General features: G+C 59.2%; 2 protein-coding genes across 9 annotated transcripts; both read left to right on the forward strand.

The window, feature by feature from the left end:
* Nucleotides 1-570: 570 nt before the first annotated feature.
* HYAL2 (hyaluronidase 2) lies at nucleotides 571-5,680 on the forward strand. Of its 7 annotated transcripts, none has more exons than XM_025987454.2 (4): nucleotides 571-1,342; nucleotides 2,884-3,854; nucleotides 4,366-4,455; nucleotides 4,946-5,680. In XM_025987454.2, exons 2-4 carry the CDS (start codon nucleotides 2,937-2,939, stop codon nucleotides 5,354-5,356), a joined length of 1,419 nt encoding a protein of 472 aa, XP_025843239.1. In that variant the 5' UTR covers nucleotides 571-1,342; nucleotides 2,884-2,936; the 3' UTR covers nucleotides 5,357-5,680. The 7 variants fall into 7 exon arrangements, with proteins under 7 accessions (XP_025843239.1, XP_025843223.1, XP_072577057.1 ...); XM_025987438.2 differs by having other exon boundaries at nucleotides 571-863; XM_072720956.1 differs by having other exon boundaries at nucleotides 626-686.
* A 3,331-nt stretch (nucleotides 5,681-9,011) lies between these two features.
* On the forward strand, nucleotides 9,012-11,645 carry HYAL1 (hyaluronidase 1). 2 transcript variants are annotated; one of them, XM_072720957.1, is made up of 5 exons: nucleotides 9,042-9,164; nucleotides 9,251-9,304; nucleotides 9,692-10,615; nucleotides 10,969-11,058; nucleotides 11,253-11,645. In XM_072720957.1, the coding sequence occupies exons 1-5, from the start codon at nucleotides 9,135-9,137 to the stop codon at nucleotides 11,568-11,570; spliced, it is 1,416 nt and encodes a 471-aa protein (XP_072577058.1). In that variant the 5' UTR covers nucleotides 9,042-9,134; the 3' UTR covers nucleotides 11,571-11,645. The 2 variants fall into 2 exon arrangements, with proteins under 2 accessions (XP_025843262.2, XP_072577058.1); XM_025987477.2 differs by lacking the exon at nucleotides 9,251-9,304 and having other exon boundaries at nucleotides 9,012-9,164.
* The last annotated feature ends 83 nt before the right edge of the window (nucleotides 11,646-11,728 follow it).

Consider the following 11,728-nt stretch of genomic DNA (forward strand, 5'->3'; position numbering starts at 1 on the left):
GATGTGCATACTTGTCCAACCCTCTGGAACAGTCTGCTGAGACTCTGCTGCAGCTCTCTCTGGGGCCAGCCCTGTTATAGGCACCCTCTTCCTATGGAAACAACCCTTTTCTCACCAGTTATGAGCTCCCTGCTCTACAGTGTCTTGGTGAAGTTCACCCAGGAATGTCCTCTGGCAAGAGAGCTGGAGGCCTATAGACCCCTCCCAGCCCCTGTCCCACCCCAACCCTACAGTCACACACATCAACACATTGTCCAATCTGTCACTTGGGATACTTCCGCTCTCAGTGGAAAAAAAATTGAGTCAGCTCCTGGAAGTTCCCCCAAACCCCCTCAGAGCCAGTTCCCTTCTTCACCACCTGTTTTTGGGGACCTTGAGGCAAGCATCCCACCACTGGGGCCCCTGCACTCACAGGCTACTGGATTTGAGGATGGGCCTCAATCCCAAGGGAAGGTTAAGGAGAAGAGCTCTCAGGGTCAGGAAGCTGCCGGCATGGCGCAGGCTGTCACCTGAGCCAAGTCCCACAGCCTTCCTGTCACCTGGTGCAGTTCGCAGGGCCAGGGCATACTGGGGGAGGAGGGGGGAAGGCAGCCAGCCAGCAGGGCAAGCCGGAGGGAAACAGGGTCAAGGCGGTCCCTTCCCCCGCGCTGGTTCCTGGCCCTTTCCTCTCAGAGGGGCAGCAGGAAGTGAGGAAAAAGGGCTGGGGTGGGAGGCGGGAGCGGGTGGGAGGGGATGGGGTTTATCAAGTCGCCGGCGGGCTACCCGGCGGCGGGCAGCAGCTGGTGCGAGTAGCTTAGCTGGAGAGGCTCACCCAGGGAAGGAGGGAGGCCGCCGACCTACTGGGCCCACGGGCTCCCACACAGGTGAGCCCAGTGCAGGCGACTGGCCTGCAACCCGTAGATCCGCTCGCAGGAGCTCTACCTCTCTCCTGTCCCTGGCACGCGGACGGGAATGGGCTGCTGGTGCAGACCCAGGCCCTTTGGGGAGCTGAGTCCTGTACGGGGTTCGGCGGAGAGGATCTAGGAAGAGGCAGGGAGGCCCGGTCCAGCTCCAAGCCTGCTCCTCAGCAGGAGGGGCTCGTGGGGCGAAAGGGCTCCTGATAGCGGGTGGAGATTCGGGGAAGCCCCTCTAGCCAGGCCAATTTCTCTGCTGTCGGGCGGGCACTTCTGCAACCGCAGCAGCCTTCTCAGAGTTGAAATAAGGCCTGGGGGGCTCCTACCCCCAGGGCCCGCTGGGCTTACAGCGGGCCTACCGGCCCCCAGCGGGGCCGGCCAAGCTGCGACTCAAAGCTCGTGTTGCCAAGACAACCACTGCCTCCGCCCAGCCCGGCGAGGGCTAAACGGTAGGAGCTTGGCCCCCTTTCTCCCAGTCGGGCAGGGGGCGGGGCTTCCCTTCAGACTGGGACGGGGGGAGGGGAGCCCTGATCCGTAGGGACCTGGCGGTACTGTCCAGGGAGGCCCGAGGTCGGCTCTGGTCACCGTCTCTCTCTCCAAACTACGGCCCAGGGCTGGAAGCTACACTCGCGGGTACAGGGCCAGATCCTGGGCTGCCCCCAGCCAAGGCCCCGGGTGCCGCAGCACCACCTTATGGACGGGCGGAGGAACACCGCCTTCTTTATTGCCTCCGCGACTCGCGTCCCGGATGCTGTCCCTTTAAGCTGGCTGGTCGCGCGGCCGAGCGGAGGACTGTACCACCGGCCGCGGGCTGGTGGGGGAGGAAATCTTGGGCTGACTGGAGCTCGCGCCTGAGACTCCAGAAGAAGGCCCCGTTAGAGGGGCCTCACGGCCCCAGATGGGTGGCCACATTCCTCGGCGAAGGATCTGGGGACCCTGGAGGCCTAAAGGCGGCACTGGCTGCGCGAAAGTGAGGCCCACCTCCCCGCCGCCGCCGCAAGTCCTGCCCGGGGCCCACCTCCACGCTGGATTCTTAAAGGGCCCGCGGGCTGGGCTGGGGTGGGGGGGCGGAGCAGCAGAGGCGCCGAGCCGGGGCCGCGCCTAGGCGAGCGGCCGGAGCGGGCCGGGCTGGGTCGGGGATGGCGGTGGCCGTGGCGCGGGTCCCGGCGGCGCCCCGCGCGAGGTGAGGGCGAACGGTGCAAGCCTAGCGGCTCTCCCCGTAGGCTGGGTTTGGACCCTCGGGGATGCGCCCAGCGGGGCGGCCCAGGGACCCCACCCCCCACCCGGCCCGGCTCAGGCCCCACGTGCGGGGCGGGGGCGGGGTCCCGCACAAAGGCCAGGAGAAGTGAGCTCCTCCCTGGACCCGCCGGGCGAGCGGGCGCGCGCATTCCCGGTGGCTGCGGAGGGAAGGGCCGGTCGCCCGCGCCGCCATGGGAGGTCTGCCGCCCCTTTGTCCCGGTGGGGCCTCCACCGAGCTTGGGAGAGAATGTCTGCGCCTGAGACAAAGTCCTGAGCCTCGCTCTCCCGCCAGGCGGGTGCTGCACAGATACCAGCTCTGCGGCTGTCTTCCAGCTTCCTGGTGGCTGCTTGAGCTGCTAGCATTTCTCCAGATCAGGAGTTCTTCACGGGGCACAGAGTGGGCCTTGGGTTTGGGGCTCTCTGAAACCGTGTGTTGTTGGGCGGCGTGCAGGCATCTGTATTTCTGAGCAGCGAGTCCATAGCTCAGCCTGCCAATTCTCAGACCCACAGATCTACCAGAGGTCTCTGCCCAGCCATAAGCCACCTGCTCCAGGAAGGAGCCCTATGTTCCTGGCAGTGAGTTCCCAGGGTGTCTTGCCTTCTCAGTGGTCTGTGGTCTCTCAGACCTGTTACAGTCCCCTAACTGGGCACAGTGCCCCACACAGCTTGGGTTTTGGGGGTGTGAATGGGTTTGGGGTGGGCACCTCCAGGATTCTGTAGACTGACTTGCTCTCTCCCATCTTTCCCCCAGTTCCTGAGCTGGTGTCAGGCAGGTGACACCACCGTCTCCCTGCAGCCCCCAGCATGTGGGCAGGCCTGGGCCCTGCCCTCACCCTGGCCCTGGTGGTGGTGGCATGGGCCGCCCAGCTCAAACCCACAGCACCACCCATCTTTACCGGCCGGCCCTTTGTGGTAGCATGGGATGTGCCCACACAAGACTGTGGCCCTCGTCTCAAGGTACCACTGGACCTGAAGGCCTTTGATGTGCAGGCCTCACCCAATGAGGGTTTTGTGAACCAGAACATCACCATCTTCTACCATGACCGGCTGGGCCTGTATCCACGCTTCAGTTCAGTGGGGAGGTCTGTGCATGGTGGCGTGCCACAGAATGGCAGCCTCTGGGCACATCTGAAGATGCTGCAGGAACATGTGGAGCACTACATTCGTTCGCAGGAGCCTGCAGGCCTGGCAGTCATCGACTGGGAGGACTGGCGGCCTGTGTGGGTGCGCAATTGGCAGGATAAGGACATATACCGCCAGTCATCGCGCCAGCTGGTGGCCGTTCGCCACCCTGACTGGCCTGCAGACCGTGTGGTGAAGCAGGCGCAGTACGAGTTTGAGTTTGCTGCCCGGCAGTTCATGCTGGAGACACTGCGCTTCGTCAAGGCAGTTCGGCCACGGCACCTCTGGGGCTTCTACCTCTTCCCCGACTGTTACAACCACGACTATGTGCAGAACTGGGAGACCTACACCGGCCGCTGCCCTGACGTTGAGGTCTCCCGGAATGATCAGCTGGCCTGGCTCTGGGCCGAGAGCACAGCCCTCTTCCCTTCTGTTTACCTGGACGAGACGCTTGCGTCCTCCACCCATGGCCGCAACTTTGTCAGCTTCCGAGTTCAGGAGGCCCTTCGCGTGGCTCACACCCACCACGCCAACCATGCGCTCCCTGTCTACGTCTTCACACGACCCACCTATAGCCGCAGGCTCACAGGCCTTAGCGAGGTACGTGCCTTCCTGGGTCCTGCCTTCTTCCCCAGGGAACCACTGCAGGTTTGGGATAGCAGGGGGCCTCCTGCCCCCTAGCTGACTAGCTGCCCTAAATTCCCTCCCGTCATTCTCTCTGGGACCCTGTGAAAGGGTGGCAGAGTAGGTCTCTCCATTTTGTGGGTAAGAAAATTGAAATCCAGAGAGACTGAGAAATTTGCTCAAAGCTTCCCAGCACACCCGAGGCAGAGCAGGGACTTGGGACTAGGCATTCTGACTTTGGAGTTCATCCTGATAGATACATCCTAGATTCAAGTGGGCCATTGGCTTGAGAAATGGAAGCCAAAGTACGGAAGCAAATGGCTTGCACATCTAATGAGAAAATGTAACAACCTTTGCCTTAGGCTGGGGAGGGGTACTGGGCTGAGGGATCAGCAAGTCAGAACAGGGTTGGGGCCTATCCAGCCTGTCTTGTCCTCACCCTGTAGTCTCAGTCTTCCCCATTGACTCTCTTCCTCCTCCCACACAGATGGATCTCATCTCCACCATTGGTGAGAGTGCAGCCCTGGGCGCGGCCGGGGTCATCCTCTGGGGCGACGCAGGCTACACCACTAGCACGGTGAGTAAGAACCCCCACTCCACCAGCCTGCCAGAGTGGAGTCTGCAGGAGGCAGACAGACAGGTGCAGCTTTGGGCTGCCCACCTTAAGGTGGGCAAACCAACCTAGTCTGGGTCCCTTGCCTGTCTCACACCCAGGCATCTCTGATCCCAACAGAGAAGAAAGCGTTCTTCCCCTAGTCCCAGGAAAAGAGTCATGGTATCCTGAACAGCCTTTGAGTTCCACCCTTACCCCCTTAACTCCCCCCTCCCGCGCCCCCCCCCCCCCCCCCCCCCCCCCCCCCGCACTTCCCTCTTCCCCTGCTGGGCTTATCCCCGTCCCCTCCTCCCTTCTCTGCAGGGACAGGGACAGTAGGGCTCAAACATGCCTGTACACGTACACAGGTGGACACTATTAAAAGAAAGTACAGACCTTGCAGTATGAACACAGAATGTCCATCTGGGCCTGTGGGCTGAGGTGGCTGACTCTGATCCCTGGCCTTTGCCCCCAGGAGACCTGCCAGTACCTCAAGGATTACCTGAAGCGGCTGCTGGTTCCCTACGTAGTCAACGTGTCCTGGGCCGCCCAGTATTGCAGTTGGGCACAGTGCCATGGCCACGGGCGCTGCGTACGCCGTGACCCCAGCGCCAATACCTTTCTGCACCTCAGTGCCAGCAGCTTCCGCCTGGTGCCTAGCCACGTACCTGGTGAGCCCCAGCTTCGACCAGAGGGCGAGCTCAGCTGGGCTGATCTCAACCACCTGCAGACACACTTCCGCTGCCAGTGCTACTTAGGCTGGGGTGGCGAGCAATGCCAGTGGGACCATACACGGGCAGCTGGGGGTGCCCGGGGGGCCTGGGCTGGGTCCCACCTCACCGGCCCGCTGGCTTTGGCAGCCCTGGTGCTCACCTGGACTTCATAGAGGTCTCTCACCTGGCTGCCAGGCAAGCTGGCCTCTGCCACAAGAGCTCTGCTAGGCCTTTAGGAGCCTGCGAGGGGTGGACAAACTGGAGCCTGGGACGGGCGGGGGGCAGAGCCCCTGGGATCCCCAGCAGGGTGTCCATACCAGCTCTCACCCCCCTGTTCTAAGGGGGAGGGGCAGTCCCCTGAGAGGCCCCTTCTCTCCCAGCCTGAGAGGAAGAGGGGCACAGCCGGGCCAGAGAGGACCTGACCCTACTCTCCTGCCCCTGAATAGTTTATTATTATTATTTTGGGGTCTCTTTTGTAAATTAAATATAAAACAACTGCTTCTGTGCTTGGACTATCTACACCTACCTAGGCCAGGACACGTGAGAGAGACTCGGGGTCTCTCAGGTTTGAGCTCAGCTCTGTCCCTGTGAGACTCTGCTGGGGACATCTTATTTGTTATATGCAGTCCATGGAACCCGGAGGCCCAGAGCTGCCAGTTCTGCAGCTGCTCTGCTGGGGCAGGGGCCACTGGTAACAGAAGGATTCACATTGCACCCCAACACCAAGGACCTTGCTTTCTCCATATTGATAAGAAAGCAGTTGCGCCCAACATTCTGTGAGGAACCAGACCCATTGTGCTCGCCCACTTGCCCCTGGGTCCCTAGCTGGGCCAGTGCCACTCACCTCACGTTGCCCATCCAGGGAGAAAGGGGAAGTAGGTATTTGATATTCCCTGGCTGGGCAAGGAGCCAGACCACCCCTCCCTACTGTTCCCACAGGCAGGGGCGTCTCCTCCACTCCCAGCTCCCAGGGGCAGTGGACTCCAGCCATACATTCCTCTCCCCAGCTGGGTCACAGTCCTCCACTGGGGTTTGGGACCTCGTCCCTGTCCCGCTGCAAAGATGCACAGTGGCACGAGAGGGAGGCATCTTGAGTCTGGGAACAGAGACATCCTCAGAGGTCAGCCCTGTCCTGGCCATGGGAGAATGTGGCTTATCCCTAGTTGTCCCAGGGGAGAGGGCTAACTGTTGGAGTAATCAGATTAGCTCTGGCCTGCTTCACTCCCCTGCTTTTGAAGTTACCTGGTCTCTGGGAGCAGAGGGTCTCTGCTCCTCTTCTCAGCCATCAGACCCACACTTGGGGTCCCTTTGTGTTAGTGATGACGCCAGCCCTGCCCTCAGCATACACTGAAGGTGAGGAGACACACTCCAGAATCAGCCAAGTGGTGAAGGGGGCATTCCAGCCACAAGGACTCAAAGGAGGTATCCTCAAGGAAGTGCTTTCTACACTGAGTTTTGAAAGTGGAAGCGGAAGCTTGATAGTAGAGATAAAGTGAGGGCAAAGACTGGAGAAAGTCAGAACACAGCTGGGACTTGGCAATCTGAGGCTGCGGGGTGGCCAAGGGGTTACTGCAGGTGGGGTGGGGTGTACGCCTGACCTTGCCTGATGGCGGTGACCATCTCACCTGTGCAGTAAACACACAGTAAACACACATGCCGGTGCTAGGCTGCATCTGTGAGCCACACCAGGAAAGAGTGCTGTCCTCAAGGGGGTGCACACTAGATGCAAAGGCCAAGTCAGATGTGCTCGGGGGAGCAGAGCCTGGAGAAGCGAGCCACACCAAACTGATGTCAGCTCAGGTTGTAAAGTGATCCTCGTCCCTCTGGCTGGTGATGGCAGAGAATGGAGGGAAGGGGCTGGGTGGTAGCATCGGGAAGGCAGTGTCAGTTCACGGTGGAGGAGGGGTGCCCAGCTGCTCATGGCCATGGTGGGGAGAAGCCTGCTGGGCAGAAGATGAAAATATTGGTCAAGGAAAAATAGGTCAAGGAAGAAGCTGTGACTTACTGCCCTCGCACCTCTGACTTCCCCTACCCAGCTGTGACCCTCAAACACACCTGTGAACTACCCTACCACATCTGTAATACCCGACCTCTGTGACTTCCCATCTAGCTAGGAATTTTTCATACCTATGCAAAGCTGAGATTTCCCCCACACATGATCTTACACAACGGTTTCCTCCCCCCAACATCTGTGACCTGTACCCATCTAGCTGTGGCCCCCTCCGTGCAAACCTGTGATAACATTACCTTCCAGGAGGACCTGGAAGACAGTCTTGTGGAAGGTGCAGGGACCTCCACAGCTGTGGATGGGTGGGTGAGAGTAACAGGAAGCAAGGTGGCTCAGACCCGGGGTAGGCACGCAACCAGAGAGAGCAGGCAGGGCTGGACCACGAAGGTGGACTGACCCCAGACACACACAGCACTTGGACCATTCCGGGCAGACCAGCTCAGCAGGGGCAGGGCCCTCAGGTTGGGGAGAACTTCAGGTGCCCCAGCATCTTCCTACTGTTCCACCATTAGAGATTCTCTGCTAAACTGAATCCAGATAGAGAATGCCAGCCCAGTGGTTGGCTGGATTGTGCCAATCATGGCACTAGGTTTCTGGGGGCACCAGAAGGTAGCATGAACCCTCAAGAGAGGGAGTCAGGGCTATCTTGATGTTCTGTCCGCTCAGCCCTTGGGAGTTGTGCCAGGCTCTCTGAGCCTAATGGTCATCAATCTGGGACTCTACTTTGTGAACAGGATCAGTAGCCACCACCTCTGTGGTGATCCTGTGCTTGGGTCCTCCTGCTTCAACGCAGTCAGCTTCTCCATCCTAGCCTGGAGGACCAAGTCCAGATGACCGCAAGCTATGTGACTGACTCATTGACCACTGTGTCAGGGGGCGCACTGGCTCAGGCTCAGACTGGGTCATAGAGTCAGGTAGCACTTTCACCTGGACCAGGAACATGATGTTTCCTTCCACCCTGGCAGGTAAACCTGGGTGTGGGCACCTAGCAGGTCTCAAGAACCAGCTTCTGAATCAGCAAACAAATGAAATCATAAAAGAATGAACAAGCATGTGGTCACTGACACACCCATGGTCACACAAACATGGGGTCTCATAGTCACAAGACCGGAGTCTCACTGCCAGTCTCACTGGATCCCATGTTTGCACAGACATGCTCTACTGGAGCTTGCACAAAAGCCTAGAGCAAAGCTGAGCAGGGCTTCACAAGGATGCGCTCAGTGACCAGCCCAACTTCACAGACACAGTGCCTTTCACACTTGTCCCAAAAGCACAGGTGACTTACCCCCTGGGCATAGTCAGTGTTGGGCCTGGGGCCTAAAAAAGGTCTTCACTTTTTTAATCAGAGGAAGATACAGATTTATAATGAATATATGATAATGACCTCAGTCTGGATTGCATTTGTCTTTGTACCAGCATAGCTATAAAATGTACTCTTTAATGTTTTGAGGAAGGGGCCCAGAAAGTCGAAAGTACCCGAGCCCCACAAATGTCCTAAGGCACCCCTGCACAAGAGTATGCTCCCTCCATCTCCAGTACCAAGGATCCCAGATGCCAGTATCACAAACAGGCCTGTCCAGCAGGGTCTGCCACCCAGGCAGGCCCCCTGCATTGCTGCCACCCCCACTCGAACCCCAACCCAAATAAAGCCACAAAGCCCAGTGGAGGTGTTGACTGACCGTGTGGGCAGGGCCGCTTCCGGCCCAGCCCCACCTCCTAACAAGGCACTTTGTTAGGGATGCTAGGTGGCTCCGCTGCCTGGCCCAGCCCTCCGGCCCCAGGCCTGCCCCTCAGCCCGCCCCCAGACTGGGTGGGGTGACCCCCTGACAAAAGCTCAGAGTTTCCAGCAGCAGCTTCCTCCCAGAGTCTGGTGCTGCTGGGGCCAGAGTTGAGGAACAGAATCTTGCTGAGCCCTGCCTAGGCCCTCACTCTGGGGTCAGGAAATGTGGAGGATGAGGCCCTTCAGCCCTGAGGTCAGCGGGGACAAGTGGGCAGACTGGCGGGTATCCTGGAGGGTTGGGCTGACCTGTCGTTGGTCGCTGAGCATCTCTTCCTCCAGTGGCTGGCCAGGATTCCTAGGGGACGAGACAGGAAAGGATCCTCCGTCAGTCAGGTCAGCCTGGGGGTTGAGGGCCTGGCTCTCAGCAGCTCTTCTCAAAACAGAAGTCATAGCTTCTGTCGCTCCCCCCCCCCCCACCCTACCTCCGCAACACCCCGGGGAAGGGGATTGGTTAGCTTAGGCACACCCTACACACACACAAAGCCTGACAAAGTCTGTGGGAGACAAGAGGGCAGAGGCCCCATCCTAGAGGCAACTCAGATATGCACCCCCTCCGTGCCTTTCCTTTGCCCTCTGACCTCCCTGAGCCCTGAGCCAAGGTCAATGTTTACCTAAAGCTGGAGCTGGGGTGGATTAATGAGCAAGGGGCTTGGCTGGCCTTTTCTGAGTAGGGAGTCAGAGAGTTCAGAACCCGCTCTCAGCTTTGCCTCCCCTGGCCAGGTTTCCCTAGGCTCATCCTCTGCCATGGCAGTCCATCTGCTTCCCACCTATGCCCTCTTCCTGACCTTGCTCGGCACGGCCCAAGGCTCCAGGAGCTCCGTGGTACCCAACCAGCCCTTCACCACCATCTGGAACGCAAACACCCAGTGGTGCCTGGAGAAATATGGCGTGGATGTGGATGTCAGTGTCTTCGATGTGGTGGCCAACCCAGGGCAGACCTTCCGTGGTCCCGACATGACCATTTTCTACAGCTACCAGCTGGGCACCTACCCATATTACACATCTGCTGGGGAGCCTGTGTTTGGTGGCCTGCCCCAGAATGCCAGCCTGGATACCCACCTGGTCCACTCATTCCAGGATATTCAGGCTGCCATACCTGAGTCTGACTTCTCAGGACTGGCGGTCATCGACTGGGAGGCATGGCGCCCACGCTGGGCCTTCAACTGGGACAGCAAGGACATTTACCGGCAGCACTCACGGGCACTGGTACGGGGGCAGCATCCGGACTGGCCAGCTACTCGGGTGGAGGCAGCAGCTCGGGACCAGTTCCAGAAAGCTGCACAGGCCTGGATGGCAGGCACCCTCAAGCTGGGCCAAGCACTGAGGCCTCGTGGCCTCTGGGGCTTCTATGGCTTCCCCGACTGCTATAACTATGATTTTCTAAGCCCCAACTATACAGGCGAGTGCCCACCAGGTATTGGTGCCCAGAATGACCAACTGGGATGGCTATGGCGCCAGAGCCGTGCCCTCTACCCCAGCATCTACTTGCCCACAGAGCTGGAGGGCACAGGGAAGGGACAGATGTATGTGCGGCACCGTGTAGGTGAGGCATTCCGTGTGGCTGAGGATGTTGGGGACCCCTATCTGCCAGTGCTGCCCTATGCTCAGATCTTCTATGACAACACGAACCGCGTTCTGCCCCTGGTGAGTCTCCTGTGACCCCACCCACCTTGTAACCTATCTTGTCGGGCATTAGGTCTAATAAGTGAGGCCCACAGCCTTGGGGCACTTTTATCCATTATTTTCCATTCCTTGAGCTCCTACTGTGTGCCAAGTTCTGTGCTCGGTAGAGGCAATTCAGCATTCATCACACAAAGATGTAGTACCTGCTGTGTGGCACTCACAGGCCAGAGGGAGGACAGGCTTGCCTCTTGCCACCAGGGACAGAGCAGCCCCAGGCGGCGGTTATGAGTTATGTGTCCCATCCAGCGGTGTTATGGCAATCTGCTGAGGGGAGGGAGGAAGGCCCCTCAGAGCCATATTGTCCCTTTCCCCAGGACGAACTGGAGCACAGCCTAGGGGAAAGTGCAGCCCAGGGGGCAGCAGGAGTGGTGCTCTGGGTAAGCTGGGAGAACACAAGAACCAAGGTGAGCTCAGGCCCAGGATGGGGGTGAGGGCTGCGGGCAGGGGTGGGGCTGCCAGGCTGACTGGGAGGGGAGACCCTGGCCCACCCTTTCTATCCCTGCAGTCCTGGTTGGCCAGCAGGTAAAAGAGTGAGTCAATGCCCTAGATTGGCCCATGCGTGATCATGGTGTCCCTGATGTTCCTCCCCCCCACTCAGGAATCATGCCAGGCCATCAAGGAGTATGTGGACACCACCCTGGGGCCCTTCATCCTCAACGTGACCAGTGGGGTTCTTCTGTGCAGTCAAGCCCTATGCTCAGGCCATGGTCGCTGTGTCAGGCGCCCTAGCTACCCTGAGGCCCTCCTCTTCCTCAACCCCACCAGTTTCTCCATCCAGCTCCCTCCTGGTGGCAGGCCCTTGACCCTACAAGGTGCCCTCTCCCGTGAGGATCGGATGAGGATGGCTGTGGAGTTTCAATGTCACTGCTATCGTGGCTGGAAGGGAGTGCGGTGTGAGCAGCAGGGCATGCGGTAATTGGCCACACACCAGGATACACACATTGAGTACCTTATTTACCTTAAAAATAAAATCGTTATTTTGCCAGCAAAAGTGGGTTTATTTGGGAACAGCAGAGAATTGCAATTTGAGACAAGATGCAGCGTGCTGTTGCAAAACCATAGCCAAGTCCGGAG

This window comes from Vulpes vulpes, chromosome 9 (genome assembly GCF_048418805.1).
Source record: "Vulpes vulpes isolate BD-2025 chromosome 9, VulVul3, whole genome shotgun sequence".
Lineage (NCBI taxonomy): Eukaryota > Metazoa > Chordata > Mammalia > Carnivora > Canidae > Vulpes > Vulpes vulpes.

Excerpts from the sequence above, each read along its gene's own strand:
- HYAL2 (XM_025987454.2), top strand. The coding sequence starts at position 2,937 with ATGTGGGCAGGCCTGGGCCCTGCCCTCACCCTGGCCCTGGTGGTGGTG. Across the intron at positions 3,855-4,365 it reads GGCTCACAGGCCTTAGCGAG|ATGGATCTCATCTCCACCAT; the intron begins GTACGTGCCTTC and ends CCTCCCACACAG. Across the intron at positions 4,456-4,945 it reads CAGGCTACACCACTAGCACG|GAGACCTGCCAGTACCTCAA; the intron begins GTGAGTAAGAAC and ends CTTTGCCCCCAG.
- HYAL1 (XM_072720957.1), top strand. The coding sequence starts at position 9,135 with ATGTGGAGGATGAGGCCCTTCAGCCCTGAG. Across the intron at positions 10,616-10,968 it reads CGAACCGCGTTCTGCCCCTG|GACGAACTGGAGCACAGCCT; the intron begins GTGAGTCTCCTG and ends CCCTTTCCCCAG. Across the intron at positions 11,059-11,252 it reads GGGAGAACACAAGAACCAAG|GAATCATGCCAGGCCATCAA; the intron begins GTGAGCTCAGGC and ends CCCCCCACTCAG.